Raw genomic sequence first — 23152 nt, forward strand, 5'->3', positions numbered from 1 at the left:
ATCATATTGTTTTTTATTATTTCAAATGCAGCTTTTATTTATACATACAGTAGCTTTTATTTTCATATGCGCTGATAATACACATGTTTTGAGCTTCATGAAACCTGCCATCTACTGTTCTGGCAGTGGTAATTTTTATAATCGTAACGAGTAACTATGCAGCACAAAAAAAAATATTGGAGTAGAAGTATTTAAATCTTCGAAAAAATGTAGTGAAGTAAAAGTGGAAGTAGGAGAAAAAAATTCTACTCTAGGAAAGTACAGATACCGCCTTTCGCTACTTAAGTACAGTAGTGAAGTAGTTCTACTTAGTTACTATACATCTCTGGTGACCTGCATTGTTATCAGTTAGTATTGTTCCTAGTTCCAACTGTAGACTATAGTACGATTCCCTGTGCTGTTGGGGCCCCCCTGTGTACCCGGGCCCCCTACAGGAGGACTCCCCTACAGTGCCCCCCCCTATCAGCGGCCCTGCCTATAGGTAAAAGATACAGAGGGAGGTTTACTTCCTCTTTACAGACAAACAATGCTTTCTTTTCATGATATTGTCTTACAACAGTTTTTTTCCCCCTGCAATCCTCAGACAATCAAACTCAACAAAACTAAACAAACACAATTTTTATTTTTATTTTTTTGAGCAGTGTCAATTTAAAAAATAAATACAAATTAAAAGTTTTTTTTTCTTTCCTTTTTTTTATTCGATTTGGCATTTTTTTTAAAAATTTGGAAAAGTGCACATATATGTTAAATATGTAAAAATATTAACCACTTCTGGACAGGAAGGATTTGCCCCCTTAATGACCAGGCCATTTTTTGCAATTCGACACTGCGTTACTTTAACTGACAATTGCGCGGTCATGCGATGCTGTACACAAATAAAATTGATGTTTTTTCCCCCCACAAATAGAGCTTTCTTTTGGTGGTATTTGATAACCTGTGCGATTTTTATTTTTTGCGCTATAAACAAAAAAGTGCGACAATTCTGAAAAAAAAAAACAATATTTTCTAAATATTATATATATTATATATTTTTCTATAGATTTTTTTAATCCAAAAATCAACATTTTTTAACATTTAAGGCCAATTTGTTTTCTGCTACATATTTTTGGTAAAAAAAAAAAAATCGCAAAAGCGTATTTTGATTGGTTTGCGCAAAAGATATCGCTTCTACAAACAAGGGGAAAGATTTATGTCATTTTTATTGTTTTATTGACTGCGATCTGCGATTTGTTGCGGGACTGCGACATTGCGGCAGACAGATCGGACCCCTGACATTTTTGACACTTTTGGGGGGACCAGTGACATTACTACAGTAATCAGTGCTAAATAATATGCACTGTTACTGCAATAATGACACTGGCAGGGAAGGGGTTAACATTGTGGGTGATCAAGGGGTTAAATGTGTACCTAGGGGCATGTTTCTAACTGGGGGGTGTGGCTTGTAAAGTGATCACAGAGACCTGTGATCCTATATAGAAGGATCACAGAAGCTCTGTGATCATTCCAGGGAGAAGAACGATCAGCTGTGTTTACAACAGCTGACCGTTGTTCTCTCTCAGTGGGTGCTCCAATGATAAAGTGATGTGCCACCTCACTCGTGCTCCCCCCCTCCTGAGTGATGGCTCACCTCAAGAGATGTGACCCCACAATTAAGCTGGGTCAAAGTGCGCTTGTTAGCCTCCCTGGGTTCAATCACCAGGATGTAGATCTCCTGGCAGCTCTGATCATCACACATACACTGATCCCCCAGTTGGCAGATGTGATGATGGTGATATGCAGTGGTGGGATTCAGCCGGTTCGCACAGGTTCCATAGAACCGGTTACTAATTTTTTTTGCAAGTTCGCAGAATCGCCTTGTGTTGTGAGTTTGATTAACCATCTGTAATATAAAAATCATCCTCCTGATGACCGCTCTGCTACTCCCTCCTCTGTCGGCGCTGCAGGGAGGTGGCCAGAGCCCACACACTTCACTGGTTGCTAGGCTAGAGCCGCTTAGCGTCTAGCAACCAGTGACGTCACCCCTTCTCCTCCAGGCCGCCGCCTCCCCGACAGTCCCCGACTCCTATTTGGCTCTAGTAGGAAAGGGTGGACCCACCCATTGTGTGACAATAGCAAATTAAAATTCGCTATTATCACACGGATCCTCCTCCGTGGGACGCGGGAGGACTCGAGGAGACGCGGGGACTGAAGAGAAGAAGACACTACAACAGGTAAGTCAAGTGCACTGGTCTGGGGGGCTTGACAAGTTGGCACGCTGTTCACTATGCATTGAAGGGGACACAATGATCTCTGCATTGAAGGGGGCGCGCAGCACGCTGGCCTGGTCTCTGCATTGAAAGGGGGCACGAATGATGATCTCTGCATTGAAGGGGGCACGCAGCATGCTGTCTCTGCATTGAAAGGGGGCACAAATGATGATCTCTGCATTGAAGGAGGAACGAATGATGATCTCTGCATTGAAGGGGGCACGAATGATGATCTCTGCATTGAAAGGGGGCACAAATGATGATCTCTGCATTGAAGGGGGCACGAATGATGATCTCTGCATTGAAGGTGGCACAAATGATGATCTATGAATTGAAGGGGGCACAAATGATGATCTCTGCATTGAAGGGGGCATGCAGCATGCTGGTCTCTGCATTGAAAGGGGGCACGAATGATGATCTCTGCATTGAAGGGGGCATGCCACATGCTGGTCTCTGCATTGAAAGGGGCCACAAGCACGATGATCTCTGCATTGAAAGGGGGCACCCTGGTATCTCTGCATTGAAAGGGGGCACGCTGGTCTCTGTGCATTGAAAGGGGGCACTCTGGTCACTGTGCATTGAAAGGGGGCACTCTGGTCACTGTGCATTGAAAGGGGGGCACGCTGGTCACTGTGCATTGAAAGGGGGCACGCTGGTCACTGTGCATTGAAAGGGGGCACTCACGCTGGTCACTGTGCATTGAAAGGGGTCACGCACGCTTTTCACTGTGCATTGAAAGGGGGCACGCTGGTCACTGTGCATTGAAAGGGGGCACGCACGCTGGTCACTGTGCATTGAAAGGGGGCACGCTGATCACTGTGCATTGAAAGTCGGAACTGGTTACTAACATTTTTGAATCCCACCACTGGTGATATGCATAAAAAAGAGGGCTCCAATAGTTCTTATCAGGGCTTTTTTTCTCAGGAAATAGGTGCAGGAACTGAGCCACAATGCCCTAACTCCCCACCCAACACACACACACTCTCCAAACTGCACCAAATAATGGGTATGGTCAAATTTCACTAACAGTGAGAGGGTCTTAAAGGGGCACTAAATGCCAGGAATGCATTTCGTAAAGAGTGAAGTGGGTTTTTTTTTTATTTTTTTGGGGCAGGGGTGTTACACACAAATTGTAGAGTTCAGGAGTGTGCTGCCTACAGAGTGCAGAGTTCAGGGGTGCGCTAAACACAGAGTGCAGAGTTCAGCCTTCTTCCACATCTGCTTTCCTCTGCATCCCCTATCCACATCTCATTTTCACCCCTCATCAGGTCTAACCTCTGCATGCAACCCTCCCTTAACTGCCCCTATCTTCTCCCCCCTCTTTAACCTCCCTGGCGGTCTGATTATGTTAGGATTTCTGTGCTAAAAGCGGTACATTCTTTTGCATGGAAATCTGTTGTTAAATAATGAAAAACTCACCTTCCCCTGCAATAACCCGCCGTCCTCCCCCGCCGTCCTTCCCCGCCGTCCTCCCGCTGTCCTCCCAGCTGATTCCGGCACCTGTCTTCCGGTTCTGCGAGGGTTGGGACGCAGGGTGGTGAACCTGGCGGCAATTTCAAAAATCTAAATACATTAAATGAGATGATACAAAGCTGTGATCCTAACGGATTACATTGTATCATGCCATTTCACCAGAGGATTGCTACTGGTGACTTTCCCAGTGCCCAGCCTGTGCTTTTCCAGTGCTTTGTGCCTGGAAAATTGAGAACGACCATGGCGCCCAAAAAGCGTTCTTTTTGCGCAAAACCGCTTTTAGCTGTCGCTGTTTTCCATTTCGTCTAAGAACGCTTTTTGGACATCATGGTCATTCAAAATTTTCCATGCACAAAGCACTGGAACAGCACAGGCAGGGCACTGGAAAAGTCACCAGGTAAAATCCTGTGGTGAAATGGGATGATACAATGAAATCCGTTAGGATCACAGCTTTGTATCTCATTTCTGTATTTACACTTTTGAATTTGCCGCTGGTTCCACCCCTCTGCGTCGCAACGCTCGCAGGGAGGGAACCGGAAGGCAAGTGCCGGCAATCGGCCATGCACAGAGCGGGGAGAGAGTGTGAGGACGCCGGGGAGGATGGCGGGGATGATGGCGGGGGGAGCGCAGGGAAGGTAAGTAACATTGTGGGGTAATCCCGAGTGTGGCTTGGGGTTACCGCTTTTTGTACTGAAAGTTAACCCCGAGCCACACTCAGGAATACTGCTAAGGAGGTTTTTGCTGTATTAAGCTGAAGCTCCCAGCTGGTTCTAGTACCTCCCTGCATACTGTAGATGGATCTGCCTCTCTCTCACTTGCAGGGAGATCATCCAGTGGGGTGTCAGCATCCACGTTCCACCCTGGGCACCTGCATCTCCCTTGTCCCCATCCTGAACTCAGTGGGAGCCGCTCAAGAGATAAGACCCATGGGAGCCGTTGGGAGACAAGCTGTCACTTTTAAATACAGAAGTTGGACTTCTGTGTTTTTACAAGTGATAGTAGTGAGCATGGAGAAGAGGGCCTGAGTCAGAGGTGGTGGAACTGAGTTCCACCCAGTTCCAGCTGAAAAAAAGCCCAGGTTCTTATACCGTTTGATTGATTGACAGCAGGAAGGACATCACACAGCATTGAAAAATTGATGAACTGCCTGCAGTGTGTAATAAGTGGGCAGGGTTATGCACTCCCAACTTCCCATCACTTGCTAAGGGCTGCTGGCAGGTGAAGCAAACTAAAATTTCCATGCTGCGCCTGGTAGGAGGGGGGGGGGAGCAGCAATAGGGAGCGGAAGGCAGGTATTCAAAAAATCCAAACCCTCAGCAAAAGGCTTGGGATTTTAATATTTTTCTGCTCCCCCATCCTGGTGCCCTAAGGCGGCTGCCTAAGCAGCCCTATGCTTGTGCTGTCCCTGTGTGTGGAAACAGTGGTATCTCTGCAAAGGTCCAACATGCCCTTGCTGCCAGGGGCAGGCTGGCAACTTTCAGCCCAGGGGGCAAGAACAAACCAGAGGCCCATAGTGCACCGACTCGGCCCCACTCCCACTCTCCCTCTTCCCAGGCTCCTCCTCACCCTCATTCCGGGCTGAAGCTCCACTCCCGGTACTCTCTACTCACCGGCTGAATCCCGATTCCCGACCTGGCCAGCAGGGGACAGTTGGGGGGAGCTGGGACAGCTTGGTTGGGGCTTCTCTTCACCAGGAACCCTTTAGGCATGTCTGTAGCAGAAGCGGTGCAGCCTTTTTACAGGGCATCAGAGCAGCCCAGGGGGCAATTGCCCCCCTGCCCCCTGGCCCAGTCCTCCCCTGCTTGCTGCCCACTGAGACAGATCTATTGTTTTACAATCAGCAAAGCATATGCTCCCTGCTGATTGGAAAGTTCAATTAGGCTTTTGTTCTTGCATTTGGATACACCTTGTGCTTGTTTTTTCTTTTTAGGTACAAATTGGATGTCATACAGATAATCTCAGTCACCATGCTGAAATAAGACGCGCCCCGGTGGTGGTGCAGAAATATACTGTAGACAAAGTCATATTACCAGTTACCACACTGTTTGGTGGCCTTATCTACATCCTTGTTCCTAGAAGATGCAATCTCGGGAAAATACAAATATCCATAAAGGATGCTGTGCTGGCTCCATACTTCAAACATGGTAAGTATATTACATTCAAGAAATTTTACGTTTTTGATCTTTGCATTTAAATTTGGTAATAAATCTGATGTTGGATTCATTTTTCAGCATGTTTGTCATCATGTCTGACTGTAAACAGTTTACCTAAACAAAAGCTTATTTTATAAATCTGTTGCAAAGTTTCTATTCCAGAGATCCTGCCAGGAACAGCGCTTCCTGTTCCAGACTGACAATGCTAAGCTGCTGCCTTACAGTTAGCAGCAACGTTGTCAGTATGCCATGTGCTCTATTACATTTAAAGGTAAATTGAAGGAATTTTAAAGTCAGAAGGTTTTTTTTATCTTAATGCATTCCAATGATAAGATAAAAGTCTTCAGGGTGTAGCAGCCTCCCCAGCACCCCCTAATACTTACCTGAGCCCCATCTCTCTCCAGCGATGTCCACGAGTTCCTTGGCTGTCTGGGACTCTCCCTCCTGATTGGCTGAGACACAGCCAGGCTCCATTGGCTCCCAAAATGCGTACACTACCATAGGGTGGTGCCACGAGTGTGTATATCATGGTAAACTGTGCCACGTCCAATCATTGAGATTGGATAGAAACTAAAATAACATAGACTTTTCAGGCACCAATAGTCAAAAATATCACAAGATGTATTAGGTATACAATATGTTAGCTCAAATCTTGTCAGGAGGCAATTTACAAGATGATATACGGCCCTTCAGTTGCTAACCCCCCTGGATAGTGAATTCCCTCTCTCCAGCTGGGAGATGCGAGGACACAGAGCACTGAAGCAAGGTGTAGACACATCTGATTTTATTGCAAGTTTCGCTCATATTTAAGGGAAGTTTTGAGCGGGAAAAACTGCTTTAAACTGGTTACAATTTATCGGTCAATTTAACAATAGAACATATCTCACAGAAACAGTAGATGAAAAGGTCCTTGTGTTCCCTATACACCTGTGTAAGTGTGGGGTGTCGTGTGTTGGAGATTGTGTTTGTGGGAGAGCCGCTCCGTCTGTGTTCAGCTGTCATGTGTTAATGTAAGCAATTGTGAATTGTGTTTAGGTGTTGTCAGTAATCTTTTTATGCGAAGCCTTAACTCGTTAAGTGTCTGAATGAATGCATGAAAAGGTGTTTAACATGTCAACGTCTTGCCGTCTATATGCAAAATATCCAACTGTCAAGTGTCCAAATAAATGAATGGAAAGGTGTTTAACATGTCAACGTCTTGTCATCTATATGCAAAATACAGCTGTCTGATGTCCAGGGTGTATGAATGAGTCTTAGTCTGGCTCGTTACTATGTAATTGCAAGGGATCACATTCCATTGATAAGTGGGCATGAGCTGAAATATATTATGAAATATAATAAGGCACGTTAATACAATCTTTCACAACAAAATTACACATGACATCACAATTAAAAGTCATATAAAATGAAGATACATTACATAACCAGATCGCATGTGTCTATCCCTGGAAGACCTTGGTAGTCAGGTTCTCCCAGTGGTGAGCACTGCGGATAAGGCTAAGCAGAAAATTGGATATAGGTTCTAGCTCGACATGTTTCACAATGTGTCGCTTTTTCAGGAGCTCATCAGAACATTCTACATGAATAAACAGAATCAGCATAAATACACAGTGCAAATGATTAAAAATCAAATATTGATAGAAATCCCATAAGAGTAAAACTCGCTGTGCCAGAGATCGTGATGGGAGCTGGCATGTATTGGGTAGGGAGTGGAAGTGGGGACACATAAGGTAGTAGTGATTAAATAGTATGTGGTAAAATATCCTTACAGGGAAAAATAAGATAAAGCCACCGTGCAGAGCAATTCTTACAAATAACACTCACATGCCCCAGGATAGGCCGTAGTAGTAGGAATAAAGAGCCTTACTTATTTTCTTGATTCATAAGCATGGGTACAGGTGGGACAAAACTAGCTCAAAGACCATTCATCTCATAATGAGTAAAGTACCAGCCACTAGAAGGGAAAAATATATATAAGTATATATCACTGTGTAAATATAAATACACATCCATATATGAAATCGGGAGCCAACCGTATGCCGTAAAAACCCTACTACATTAAACCAGATGCTACGCCCTCACAAGCTGCCCTTATGGACATTCTTTCAAATCCTCCACTTCCTCACTGCCTCGAGGTCCCCCTCTTCCTGGACGAGACCTCGTACCAGTTTGGAAACTATGTGCGAGCGTGCTCAACCCCAACGCCACATGATATCCGAACTTTACGGCCTGATACTTTAACCCCTTCCGGTATCCTCTTCGTCCTTCGCCATGGCCTGGTTGAGAGACCTGAACCTTTCTCTCTCTGAAAAAGCATGGGAAGGCATTTGCCGATCCGTACATCAAGCTTCAATGAACGTGACCGCTCAAGAAAATGGCTTTAAAATCCTCTCACGTTGGTATAGGACGCCTGATAGAATTCATCAGAATTCATCAGTTTTGTCCGGAGGTACCCGATGTGTGCTGGAGGTGCGACACCGCTACCAGAACCATGCTGCATATCTGGTGGACCTGCTCTGCATTACAACCCTTCTGGTCCTTGGTCTATAAAAACATAAAGGATGTCACCTCCAGTGACCTAAGCTTCTCACCGGAAAGCTTTCTCCTTCACTATTCCCCTGTCCCGCGATGTGCTTACAAGAAGACCTTGACTATACACATGCTGAACGCAGTAAAACTCTGTGTGCTGTGCCATTGGAGATCGAAATCGATTCCATCTCTGCGGGAATGGTTCCGTAGACTAAACCATATCAAAGGCATGGAGGAACTGATTAGCATATCTCGCAATGATTTTTCTGACTTTATTGCAACGGGGTTCAATTGGATTCGCTTCAAAGAATCCGACACTTACAAAACTGTAATGTCTCCTAATGCTTGAACTTCAGACCCTCCCGTAATGCCTTTTGGCTTTTTGGGGGCCTGTGCGCTCCTGCTCGCTGTGCGGTTGGGGGAGGAAAGGGGACTGCATCCCTATTCTGCCTGCCCCATTCCTTCCCCCTTCCTAATCCCCCCCCCCTCTTTTTTTTTTTTTACATCACCCCTTTTTTAACCCCCCCCCCCCATATCCTACGGCACGTTTTCCTCTACTCTCCCCTGTCTTTTCTTTCCTCTCTACCTTTCCTCTTTTTCCCTATCTCCCTCCACTGCGACCCTTCTTCTTTCTTATTCTTTCTTCTTCTCTCTTCCTCCAGGGCCAGAGTGGGACTCATCTTCAGCCCTGGAGTTTCATACCTTAGACCGGCCCACTTTAGTTCACGACTGACTATATTAAAATAATGTAATTAAAACCTCAGAATATAAGTTTGCAATGGCTGCGGACATGGTACAGGAGAATGCAGGGCTGCGGGCATGGTACAGGAGAATGCAGGGCTGCGGGCATGGTACAGGAGAATGCAGGGTGGCGGACATGGTACAGGAGAATGCAGGGCTGCGGGCATGGTACAGGAGAATGCAGGGTGGTGGACATGGTACAGGAGAATGCGGGGCTGCGGGCATGGTACAGGAGAATGCAGGGTGGCGGATATGGTACAGGAGAATGCAGGGCTGCGGACATGGTACAGGAGAAGGCAGGGCTGCAGGCATGGTACAGGAGAATGCAGGGCTGTGGGCATTGTACAGGAGAATGCAGGGCTGCCAGCATTGTCCAGGAGAATGCAGGGCTACGGGCATTGTACAGGAGAATTCAGGGCTGCGGGCATGGTACAGGAGAATGCAGGGCTGCAGACATGGTACAGGAGAATTCAGGGATGCAGACATTGTACCGAAGAATGCAGGGCTGCGGGCATACTACAGGAGATGCAGTGTTGTGGGCATTGCACAGGTGTACCATGCCCGCAGCACTGCATCTCTTGTAGTATGCCTGCAGCCCCGGATAATGGCAGGTAGTGCGGCTGTGGAGGAGTCTCACTTACCTGTTCCAGAGGTGCCATAGATTTAAAAATGGCGCTGCCCAGTGCCAACATGTCATTACACATGCGCCACCGCCGCTCGGGAAAGCTCGTATGCGTTCGGCTATTCCCATGAATAGCCGAACGTGTACAGCCTTTCCTGAGCTGCGGCGGTGCATGAGCAGTGACATGTTGGCGCCGGGCGACGCCATTTTCCAATCTAAGGCAACTGATCGGAACTCCGCCTCCCGACTCCCCACCATAATGAATTCCGCTCCTCCAGCTTCCTCCAGCCTTCTGCGCTCCAGCTCCGCCTCCCCAGGACATATGAATTCCATCCCACCAGCCTTAAAAGACTATGCTGTGAATTATTAACATCAATCAGAACGGCCCTGGCACCGACCGGCCCGGAGTCCCGGTGCTCCCGATAAGCTAATCCGGGCCTGCTTTCCTCTCTCTTCTGCGACTCACTCTTGGGCTCATAGCGCATCTCGCGGGCTATACCAAAGTCTGGCCCTCCCAAACTCTCGATACACTGCTCCTTGGCGATCTACTACTACTTTAAAGTACTCGATCAAACTGGCTAACCTTTACCTTCTGCTTGTACCGCTGTGGTAGATAATTCCTGATACTTATCCCTTAGCTGGCTGGCTGTGTGGTTTCTACTCCGCTCGCCTATCAACCCCTACGATTATTAATATCTTGTCCTAACACATTGTGTATCCTGCCTCCATTGCCTTGATGTATAGCCATGTCTGCTTCTGTTTATGCACATTTTGATTGACATGCTACGCTTTGTCCTCATGTTACTTTTCTTGAAGACTTGACGCCTTGTATATTTGTCAATTTTGTGTACTGTTCACTTACTTTCTCCTTGTTGCCTGTATCTGGAAAACACCAACATCACAATAGGATATAAGACATAAATGTCATACTCTAAAAGGGGTGACCAATGTGGGAACCAGAACTGTCCCCCTCCCCCCACATTTAAATGATGGCCGAAGATATATGGCAACAGTAAAGCAGTAGCCTTTAAGATTGTACAGGGCTAATCTACACGCCAGCTGGCTGATGAAGCTGAGTATCCGTAACAATAAAAAATAAAAAAATAGAAAGAAATAGAAAAAAATAAGAAAGGGGGAAAGGGATATTAATCGTAAAAAAGAGAAAAAGAAAATGAACGGTCATTGTAGATATCCCCAAAATGCAATTAAGCAGGGAGCAGGACAGTGCAGTGTCTATAATTAAACTAATTGTAGCCCCATTACCTCGGTCCATGAATGGTGTTTAGGTGTCCTCCAACGAAATGACTAGTAGTGATGGAGGAACATCGGCCGTGGCGGTTCGCGAACGTCAGCCGCGAATTTTCTCAAAAGTCCGCGAACCGCGAGTTTGCGGCGGGCCCCATTGACTTTAATGGGAGGCGAACTTTAAAAACCTTTAGGTCATATTTGCAGCCACAAAAGAAGTACTAGCTGTGCACAAATAGTCCCAGCACATGGACAATGTCATAACAGAAGTATTGCAATTGAAAAAAGTTGCCCTAATTTTTTTTTTTTTTACAGCAAAAAATATATATATTTTTTTTAATAAATCAACTGATTAAATATCGGTAAATACATGTCTAATACATATAGGGTCCATTCACACATCTGTAAAATGGGACCGCATCCATTCCACAATTTGGCGGAACCTGGCAGACCTGTAGTATTCTGTGGCTGAAGGTACATTAGGCATTCACACAGTATACAGAAGTAAGTGTTGGCCTGTATAGGCCCCAAAAATTAGCCCACATGGGTATAACTGACAGCAAAGAACATAGTGTATTTTACAGCTGGAGGTACAGTAGGCGTTCACAGGATACAGAAGTGTCGGCCTGTATAGGCCCCAAAAATTAGCCCACATGGGTTTAACTGACAGCAAAGAACATAGTGGATTTGACGGCTGGAGGTACAGTAGGCGTTCACAGGATACAGAAGTGTCGGCCTGTATAGACCCCAAAAATTAGCCCACATGGGTATACCAGACAGCTAAGTACATAGTATTCTGTGGCTGAAGGTACATTAGGCATTCACACAGTATACAGAAGTAAGTGTCGACCTGTACAGGCCCCAAAAATTAGCCCACATGGGTTTAACAGTGGTGATGGACGAACATCAGCCGGGGCGGTTCGTGAACGCCAGCCGCAAATTTTCTCAAAAGACCGCGAGTTTGCGGCTGGCCCCATTGACTTTAATGGCATGCGAAATTTAAAAACCTTTAGGTCATATTTGCAGCCACAAAAGACATACTAGCTGTGCACAAATAGTCCCAGCACCTGGACAATGTCATAACAGAAGTATTGCAATTGAAAAAGTTGCCCTAAATTTTTTTATTTTTTTTTTTACAGCAAAAAATATATATTTTTTTTTCATAAATCAGCCAGAACTGACAGCAGCCGGTAAATACATTGTCTAATACATATAGGGTCCATTCACACATCTGTAAAATGGGTCCGCATCCATTCCACAATTTGGCGGAACCTTTACAGACCCATTGTTTTTCATTTCCAGTCTGAAAAATTAGGCATTCACAGGATAAAGAAGTAAGTGTCGGCAATTCCAGGCCCCAAAAATGAACCCACATGCATTTACCTGACCGCTAAGAATGTAGTATTCTGTGGCTGAAGGTACATTAGGCATTCAAAGGTAACAGAAGTAAGTGTCGGCCATAAAATGCACCAAAAAATAGCCCACCTGGGTTTACCTGACAGCTAAGAATGTAGTATTCTGTGGCTGAAGGTGCATTAGGCATTCACAGGATACAGAAGTAAGTGTCGCCCATTCCAGGCCCCAAACATTAGCCCACATGGGTTTACCTGACAGCTAAGTACGTAGTATTCTGTGGCTGAAGGTACATTAGGCATACACACAGTATACAGAAGTAAGTGTTGGCCTGTATAGGCTGCAAAAATTAGCTCACATGGTTTGAACTGACAGCAAAAAACTTAGTTTTTGATGGGTAAAGGTATGGTAGGTGTTCACAGTACACAGAACCGTAAGTGTCGGCCTGTATAGGCTGCAAAAATTAGCTCACATGGTTTGAACTAACAGCAAAGAACTTAGTATTTGGTGGCTGGAGGTACATTAGGCATTCACAGAAAAAATAATTGTCGGCCCTGAAAAGCCCCAAAAATTTGCCATTCAATGGACATGAAATGCCTTTTATGCCGCTGTATGTAGCAAAGCCAAGGACCAGGAATTGTTGTGGGTGGAGGAATTTCGATGAAACCTGGTCTACTGGTCACATGTGTTGAATTCCTCAGAGATCCATGCCTCATTCATTTTTATAAATGTGAGGTAGTCTACACTGTCATGAGCTAGGCGAGTGCGCTTATCAGTCATGATCCCTCCTGCTGCGCTGAACGTCCTTTCGGACAGGACACTGGATGGGGGGGCAAGCCAACATTTCCATTGCAAATTGTGCAAGCTCTGGCCAGAGGTCAAGCCTCCTCAGAGCGTCCACATCGGCCGTTAACCCGATGTAGTCGGAAACCTGACGGTCTAGGCGTTCTCTCATGCTGGATCCTGATGTCAGCTGTCAAGGGTTCGGCTGAAAGAAAGATCTCATATCTGAAGTGACCAAGACATCTTCCAACCGCCCTCTTCTTGCAGATGCTGTTGGATTGCTACCCACAACTGTCTCTCTGTGACTAGAAATTCCTCTGCCAGCGCACAGAAAAGCAGAATGCAGCATTTCCCGCAGCAAGGACTGGAAGTGCTGCATTCTGACCGCCCTCTGTGATTGTGGTAACATTTCCACCATTTTGTGTTTGTACCGGGGGTCTAAGTACGTTGCCACCCAGTACATGGTCCTTGGCCTTTATGCGTTTTATATGGGGGTCCCCCTTAAAACGCTGCAGCATGTAGGCCTCCATTCCCACTAAACTGGAAGCGGTATAGTGGCCTGCTTCCAGCTCATCATCCAGGATAATGTCGTCCTCGTTCTCCTCCCCCCATCCACGGAAAACACCAGGGATCATAGAAAGGTTTAAAGCATGCTCTTCTTGCTCCTCCTCATCCCCCCCAGCACCATCCTCCTCCTCTGACTCCTCTTCAGACTCCTGCTGTTGATTTGTCTCAGATGGAGTAGCACCCTCTGGGAATTCATCCAACATTGCGACTTCTTCATCTTCCTGCTCCTCGACGGTTTGATCAATGACACAACAAAATGCACGCTCCAGAAAGAAGGCGTAAGGTATGATGTCACTTATGGCGCCCTGGCCGCAGAGTTGTATAAAGTACTTGAAACCCATACTTGAGTAAAAGTACAAGTGCTCGATCAAAAAGTGACTTGAGTAGAAGTGGAAGTGCTCGATCAAAAAGTGACTTGAGTAGAAGTACTAAAGTATTCAACATTTTTTGTACTTAAGTATTGCAAGTAGTTTTTTTTTAAAATTTTGCTACTCAAGTACTGAAAGTAAAAGTACCAGTAGTTTTGAAAAAAAAATTGCTACTCAAGTACTGAAAGTAAAAGTACAAGTACTGTGTTATGTAGTTATTAAAGAAAGAAGTCAAAAGTTTGAACATCATATTGTTTTTTATTATTTCAAATGCAGCTTTTATTTATTCATACAGTAGCTTTTATTTTCGTATGCGCTGATAATACACATGTTTTGAGCTTCATGAAACCTGCCATCTACTGTTCTGGCAGTGGTAATTTTTATAATTGTAACGAGTAACTATGTAGCACAAAAAAAAAATATCGGAGTAGAAGTATGTAGAAGTAGGAGAAAAAAATTCTACTCCAGGAAAGTACAGATACCGCCCTTCGGTACTTATGTACAGTAGGGAAGTAGTTCTACTTAGTTACTATACATCTCCGCCTGGCCGTGACTTACCAGTTTGGTGATCTCATCGAATGGCCGCAGAAGTCTGCCTGCGTCTCGCATGAGCAGCCACTGGTGAGGTGAAAAAAACCCAAGCTCCCCAGAACCTGTCCTGCCGCGGAGTTTGAACAGGCAGTCATTAACTGCACGTTTCTGCTGGAGCAGCCTATCGAGCATATGCAACGTTGAGTTCCATCACATCGGGCAGTCACAAATAAGACCCTGAGGGACAGGTTGTGTTGCCGATGAATGTCAGCAAGGCGAGCCATGGCTGTGTAAGATCTTCAGAAATGGCCCGAGATTTTCCTGGCCTGCCGCAAGATGTCCTGGACCCCAGGGTATTTGGCAACGAATCGCTGCACCACCAAGTTCAGGACGTGTGCCATGCATGGCACATGTGTTATTTTGCCCTGTTTCAGTGCGCTCAGCAGACTGGCACTGTTGTCGCACACCACAAATTCAGCGGTGTCAGCCACTGATCTGCCTATGAACGCAAAGCTGAAAGGAGTGGGGGACCAGTGTAGCTCTTGGCTTCCAGGCACAACAGACACAGCACAGCATGGCAACGTCTCACCTGGCATGTGGAATAGGTTCTGGGGATCTTTGGTGGCGCAGGAGAAGAGACGGTAGCAGCGGAAGAGGAGGAGTCAGCCGAGGAGGAGAAGGAGGATGGAGGAGGAGGAGAAGAAGAGGCAGGCCTGCTTGCAATCCGTGGCGGTACAACTAAATCTACACAGGTGCCACGGGTTGCATGCTTAATGGCCGTCAGAAGGTTCACCCAGTGGGCAGTAAAAGTGATATACCTTCCCTGCCCATGTTTGCTAGACCATGTGTCTGTGTAGATAACACCACGCTTCAATCTGTGGTATTGGGGGTCCACAGGTTTATCACACCAGTTCTACAAATAATTTGCCAATATCTGTTGTCAATGTGTGTAGCAGAGTTAACACAGCAAAAGAGGCCAAATTTTTGCAGGACTAAAATACAATCTTAGAAAAGTATACTGTTAAATAACACCCTGCTTCAATATGTGCTATTGGGGGGCCACTGGTCTATCACACCAGTTGTTCAAAAAATTGGCCAGTGAGTTTGGCACTGTTTGTATCAGAGTTAACACAGCAAAAGAGGCAATATTGTTGCAGGACACAAATACACTTGTAAAGGTATACACAGATAACACCCCACTTCAATATGTGGTATTGGGGGGCCACTGGTTTATCACACCAGTTGTTCAAAAAATTGGCCATTGAGTTTGGCATTGTGTGTACCAAACTTAACTCAGCAGAGGAGGCAATATTGTTGCAGGACACAAATACACTTATGAAAGTATACTCAGATAACACCCCACTTGTGGTATTGGGGGGCCACTGGTTTATCACACCAGTTGTTCAAAAAATTGGCCAGTGAGTTTGGCACTGTGTGTAGCACTGTTTACACAGCGAGAGGCCAAATTTTTGCAAGACTAAAATACACTCTTAGAAAATTATACTGTTAAATAACACCCCACTTCAGTATGTGTCAAACTAGGCAATATTGTTGCGTGACACAAATACACTTGAAAAAGTTTACTTAGATAACACCACACTTCAATATGTGGCATGGGGGGGGGGGGGGGATTGGTCTATCACACCAGTTATAATACATTATAAGTGCTTTTGTCACTGTGTGTAGTGTTGCTGCAGTAACGCTCAGTCTCACCACCACACCTGTCACAGTGTTTCACAGTGCACAATAATAGTACTAATCCACTATAATATGCTTTCTACAAAGTATATTATACTGTGGATTATACTGTGGATATTATACTGTGGATTACCCCCATCCCCCACCCCCCCACCACCTTTTTAGTTCACTGCACAGCAATACCAAAAAATTTGCAGCCCTTTACATGACTTTTGTGGACATTAACAGAGCAATTTCTGTGTGACTGCAGCCGATCTCTAACTGCCCCTACAGCAACCACAGGATACCTAGCCCTATAGTAAAGAGACTGTAATAGACCCTAAAACAACATTGGAGCATTTTAAATGACTTTTGTGGACATTTAAAAAGCGATTTGTGTGTGACTGCAGCCGATCTCTAACTGCCCCTACAGCAACCACAGGATACCTTCCCCTAAGCTCTAAAGATACTAGACCTATTCCGAAATACTAACCCTCAAAAGGACTTTTGTGGACATTAACAGAGCGATTTGTGACTGCAGCCGATCTCTAACTGCCCCTAAAGCAACCACAGGATACCTCTCCCTAACCTGAAAAGAGACTGTAGAAGGCCTATACCGAAATACCAGCCCTGAAAAGGACTTTTGTGGATCTTCACAGCGTTATATGTGTCTAGCAAACTCTCCCTGATGAGCACAGCAGACCTCTCCCTACACTGGCAGAAAGCGGAATGTGAAATGGCCGCCAGATCGGGTCTATTTATAGGGTAGGGGGACTGTCCATGTGCTGGAATGTTTCAATTGGCTGTCCCGTTCCACCTGACGGCTGTGTCACGGGTCAAAGTTCTCCTCAATGTAAACAAATATGGCCACCACGAACAACGCCATGTGTCCGAAAATTTGGCGGGTAGCGAACAAGCAAAATTTGCAACGAACCGCAAGGCCATCTCTATGTAGTAGTATAGTACTAGTGTCCACTCCACTCCAATCCATTCCACAGTCTAGCTTTTTTTCTAGCAGTTTTGCACTGACTGCACTGCGCTGGATTTGTGGAGGAGGGGGGATTTGGGGGGTTTGTGCCATAAAAGTAAAACCATAGAGGGGACATTTTTTGGGGGGGATTTGGGCTAGGAGGGAAAATTTGTGGGAGGAATTTGTGCTAGGATGGGGATTGGGGGAGGGGACTTTGTGCTTGAAGGGGGGGATTTTTAGTGTGGGGGGAGAGTATTTGTACTTAGAGTGAAAATTTGAGCAGTAGAGGACTTGTGCCAGGAGGGGGCTTTTTTTTTCTTTTCTGGAGGGGGGGTGGTTGTGCTGGGGGCATATGAGGAGAGCTTTGAGCTGGTGTGGGATGGAGGGTAAAGATTTGTGCTAGAAGGGGGAATTTCAGCAGGTAATTTATGCTTAGGGGGAAAGCATGCAGATAAGTTCTTGATTGATTTTTTTTTTTGGCGGGGGAGTGGATTTTCACTGGAGCTCACTGGAGCTCTACTGCGGCAAAGTGGTTAGTTCCTACGTCACTGGACTCCTCCCCGTGTGGTTGGCGCACGCGCGCTGCCTGAGGTTCGCTCCCGCTGTATTCATTCACAGCGGGAGTCGGGCCAGGGAGGAGCGGCGGCGATCGCTGCTGCTCTTCCCCGATCATCCGGAAATCGAGTCTGGAGATCCGCCCGCTTGTGTAAACAAAGCAGGCGGATCTCCTAAGTGACAGACAGTAACAGATTGCAGGGTTCAGCCTAGCTGAACCTGCGATCTGTCCCTGTGTCACTCAGTCACCTCCCCCCACACACGTTAGTAAGCACCAGGCATACATTAACCCCTCTCTCTCCAATAAAATTAACCCCTTCCCTGCTAGTGTCATTTTTACAGTAACAGTGCATATTTGCAGAGATGTATAGTAACTAAGTAGAACTACTTCACTACTGTACTTAAGTACGGAAAGGCGGTATCTGTACTTTCCTAGAGTAGAATTTTTTTCTCCTACTTCCACTTTTACTTCACTACATTTTTTCAATGATTTCAATACTTCTACTCCAATATTTTTTTTTGTGCTGCATAGTTACTCGTTACTATTATACAAATTACCACTGCCAGAACAGTAGATGGCAGGTTTCATGAAGCTCAAAACATGTGTATTATCAGCGCATACGAAAATAAATGCTACTGTATGTATAAATAAAAGCTGCATTTGAAATAATAAAAAACAATATGATGTTCAAACTTTTGACTTCTTTCTTTAATAACTACATAACACAGTACTTGTACTTTTACTTTCAGTACTTGAGTAGTATTTTTTTTTCAAAACTACTGGTACTTTTACTTTCAGAACTTGAGTAGCAAAATTTAAAAAAAAAACTACTTGCAATACTTAAGTACAAAAAATGTTGAATACTTCTACTCAAGTCACTTTTTGATTGAGCACTTGTACTTTTACTCAAGTATGGGTTTTGAGTACTTTATACAACTCTGCATATTTGTAGCACTGATTACTGTAGTAATGTCACTGGTACCCTTAAAAATGTCAAAAATGTCTGTCAAGGGTCCGATCTGTCCACCGCAATGTCGCAGTCCCGCAAAAAAAAATCGCAGATCGCCGCCATTCCTCGTTAAAAAAAAAAACACAAAAAATGACAAATCTTTCCCTTAGTTAGTAAACGCAATAACTTTTGCGCAAACCAATCAAAATACGCTTATTGTGATTTTTTTTTACCAAACATATGTAGCAGAAAACAAATTGACCAAAAATGTAAAAAAATTTAGATTTTTAAATTTTTTGGGGGGGAATTTCATATAAAAAAAATGTGAAAAATATTGTTGTTTTTTCAAAATTGACGCTCTTTTTTTGTTTATAGCGCAAAAAGTAAAAATCGCACAGGTGATCAAATACCACCAAAAGAAAGCTCGGTTTGTGGGAAAAAAAGAACGTAAATTTAGTTTGGGTACAGCGTCGCACGACTCCGCAATTGTCAGTTAAAGTCGCACAGTGCCGAATCGCAAAAAGTGGCCTGGACGTAAGACAGCAAAATCCTCCGGTGGTAAAGTGGTTAAAAGGCCGCTGGGCAAATATAGTGTGGCATAAAATATTGCAACAACCGCCATTTTATTCTTTAGGGTGGCTAGGGGGTTTTGAGTAATTTTCTTGCAAAAAATGCTGATTTTTTACTTGACAAATGTCAAAAAAAAGGTCTGGTCTTAAAAAGCACGAGAAACAGACTATTAATTTGAACATATTTTTTATTTGTTACAGGTGAAACTAGTGACACCTTATGGGTTGAAACCATTTATAATTATCCATCCCCTTGGGCTGAGCTTGAATCAAAGAACATTATCTTAACTGTCCCATCAAATTCAGTTCGTAAATTGAAAAAACCTACAGAAATTCTTGCCGTCTGGGACAAGATCATGGAAGCAATTTTGAAACTTTCCGTCTTGCCACCTGTACTTGACAGAAAGGAAAGGTTTGTAGCAGACATTCAAATATCAGCAGGTAAGTTATAGCTGACTTTGCATCCTAACACAGAAAGAAAATAATGGAGGCACTGTGGACTTTAATGATACCGTAATTGTACAAAGTTTATTAAATACACCAGTAAGAAAAACACACGCAAACTCAAAGAGTCACAAATCTGAGAATTAAACAGTATAAAAAAAAATCAACTAAAATAGTAGTAGATGATCATAGCATGATATACAGCTTTTTCTCTAATTTATAGACAACCACCTTAATGCTTCCCATAGCAAGGGAGGCCATTATAGGGGGGAGTCAGGAACACTCGACATGTTTTGCGGATAGATTGCTTCTTCAGTAAATAAAAAGAAAGGTTGGGACTTTAAATGAAAGACATGAAGAGGCTGGCAGGGAAATTGTAAACAACATTTATTGGTACATACAGATGTACACACATGGAAGATAAAATCATCCAAGTGGTAAAAAAGCTGCTAGGTAATCCCCAAATTAAATTGCAAAATAACCAACAGGGCTAATTCCAAATGGTAATAAAGTAATTAAATATATTCATGACATCAGAAGAGTTCAAATTCCAAGTAGTAGAATAGTTTGGTATATTACAAACATCGTAACCTCAACGCATTTCGTGGACCCAAGTCGCCACTTCATCAGGAGTAGATGTATGTTAAAAATCTATAAAAAAAATAGATGGGGAATGAAGGCACAATGAGGGTAAATGCAAAAAATGAAAAAGGGGAAAAAAAGGGCGGAAGGAAGGGGGAGCAAGGCCCCAAAACTCCCAAAAACTTACATGGCAGCTCACATGAAAATGGCATTGAAGCTGGAGATGGCCCTGAGTGTCTCCCACAGGAGCTGAGGGCGCACAGGCAGGCAGGCAGGCAGGGTGGAACCTTCCCGTTGCCTGAGTAATACACATGGTCTCTAATTCTTTGGCTCCCGTATAGTCTTGCTGACATAAAACGCTTGACATTGGCAAATCATTTGCAGTCGGCATATTGTCGTGATCTATGCCATTGACCATTGGGCAGGCGTATACTCTTCACCCTGCCTTTGGCCAATCACTGCTCTGACAGGACACTATGCTGTGATTGGCCAAAGCATACAGGTCATGTGCATGCTTTGGCCAATCATCAGTAATTTATTCACTGCACCAGCACAGTGCATTATGGGGCGCTCACCGGTGGGCGAACTTCCCGCCGAGCACACCATTTTGTTTTTGTGTTCTGCAAACACACAAACAGCTGATGTTCGAGTTGAACTTACGTTCGGCTCAAACATCAAGCCCATCCCTCATCCTCAGTAAATAAATGCCAGTGTCGAGACATTAATGACCTTAAGGGTGGTTCATAAGCAGAATATAGCATAATGAACTTGAAAGTACCTATTACAGTTTTGGGATTCTCCCCATAAAGCAGGTCATCCCTGGAATGAGCCTTGGCTCTGTTATAGGCCTTCCTTAGGAGTGATTTGGAATAGCCACGAACAGTGCTTTAAGTGGCCCAAAAGAGGTGCCGGTACTCTATTATAGCCTACAGATTTTTTCGTCCCCTCCCCCACCCCACATCAGGGTCCCCACAGAGCACCCCCCTGGCCTGGGCTGGGACTCCGGAGCAGGGGGACTCACTGGTAGTGACTGGTTTGGCTCTGGAGTGGGAAATATTCATGGGGGGGGTCAATTGAGGGCACAGATGTCCAAAATGAGCGTACTGGTACGCTAAGGCACATGGAGAGGTGGCGGTATGCTCAAGAGCCATATTTGAAAGTGGCAGTACTGAGTACCAGTGCATACAGGCCGACTTAAAGCACTGACCACAAACTAATAGACTCTGCTTAAGGGCATTGGATTGGAAAGCGAAGTTATCATCCGAAGAACAGTTCCTACGCAATCGCAGATACTGTGCATATGGTATGCTTCTAATGAGGGAGGCTGGATGGGAACTCAATGGGTGTAGTATCATGTTGCCCACATTCGGTTTGCGGTATAGGTCTGTGGAAATATATCCATCTGTATCAATGGGCAAGGTGAGGTCCAGGAAAGAAATACACTCATTACTGAAGGTGTATATAAATTTAAGATTAAATTCATTCACATTAAGGGCTTCAAGGAAAGATGTAGGACGTGTCAACCAAGTGCAGGCAACACTATACTACACACATCGAGTTCCCATCCACCCCCCCCCCTCCCTCATTAGAACCATGCCGTACACACAGTATCTGCGCTTGCATAGGAACAGTTCGTCGGATGATGACTTCGCTGTTCAATCCAATGCCCTTAATCAGAGGCTATTCTTTCATGGCTATTCCAAATCACTCCTAAGAAAGGCCTATAACAGAGCCAAGACTCGCTCCAGGCACAACCTACTTTATGGGGAGAATCCCAAAACTCTAATAGATACTGTCAAGTTCATTAGGCAATATTCTGCTCATGAACAATCTTTAAGGTCATTAATGTCTCGACACTGGTATTTACTTAGTGAGGATTATACATTATCGAAACACGTACGAAACCCCCCAGAACTGGTATTCAGAAGAGCCAACTCTTTACGGGATAAACTCACCTCGAGTCACTATCGAAACCAAGATGAATTGACTCCTAAACTTAAAGGCACTTATCTTTGTGGAGAGTGCCATTGATGCCCTTGGATTTTTAGAGGGGAAGTGTATACGCCTGCTCAATGGTTATTGGCATCAATCGCGACAATATGCCAACTACAAAACACAAGGGATAGTTTATTTGATTTGCCATTGTCAAGCGTTTTATGTCGGCAAGACTATACGGGAGCTTGGCCAAAGAATTAAAGACCATGTGTATTACTCGGGCAACGGCAAGGTTATCATAGGTTGTCATAGGATTGCCATAGGTTTGACAATTCAGTGGTCTCATTTTTCGCCCTAGAGGTGGTCCCCCCCCGAATCCCAGGGGTGGTGATTGGGATAATTTCAGTCTTCAAACTGAAACTATGCGGATTGAGAGACTAGGGGCAACGTCCCCACCAGGTATCAATGAAACCTATTCCTATTAGTCTTTTTTATAATGGCCTTTATTATCGATTCTGTAGTGATTTGTGCCCTTTCCTTGATTTCTCCCTGTGACACATATGGGACCCGCCTTGACTAATTACCTAATATAGATAGCCCTTTAATGACCTCAACATATAGTTTCATTTTGATCAGGTCACTTGGCGGCCCCTGTTTGAGTGTTGGCCTGTCATCCCAGTGTATATGTTCTGTATTTGGTTAATATTGCTATGATCGGATTTTGGATCCTATTATAAACCCCTTTAAGTGTGTTTTTTTCTTTCTTGATGTAGCACCCACCCAGGTAGGTGCTAGGCAAAGCATATGTGTGGCCCTGTTCTGCTTATCAGGAGGGCCTGATCTGTTAGTTAGCCTGTCG

At 44.7% G+C, this 23152-nt stretch overlaps 1 protein-coding gene across 1 annotated transcript in view; it reads left to right on the forward strand.

Annotated features, from left to right (window-relative positions):
• LOC309559326 (TRPM8 channel-associated factor homolog) overlaps window positions 1-23152 on the forward strand; it is a 75869-nt gene that overhangs the window by 34296 nt on the left and 18421 nt on the right. Inside the window, exons 5-6 of the mRNA XM_082262555.1 lie at window positions 5650-5863; window positions 19534-19773. Of these exons, the coding sequence (XP_082118681.1) occupies window positions 5650-5863; window positions 19534-19773 (454 nt within the window). The remainder of the gene's footprint in view (window positions 1-5649; window positions 5864-19533; window positions 19774-23152) is intronic.

Source organism: Pelophylax lessonae, assembly GCF_965119305.1.
Source record: "Pelophylax lessonae genome assembly, chromosome: 7".
Lineage (NCBI taxonomy): Eukaryota > Metazoa > Chordata > Amphibia > Anura > Ranidae > Pelophylax > Pelophylax lessonae.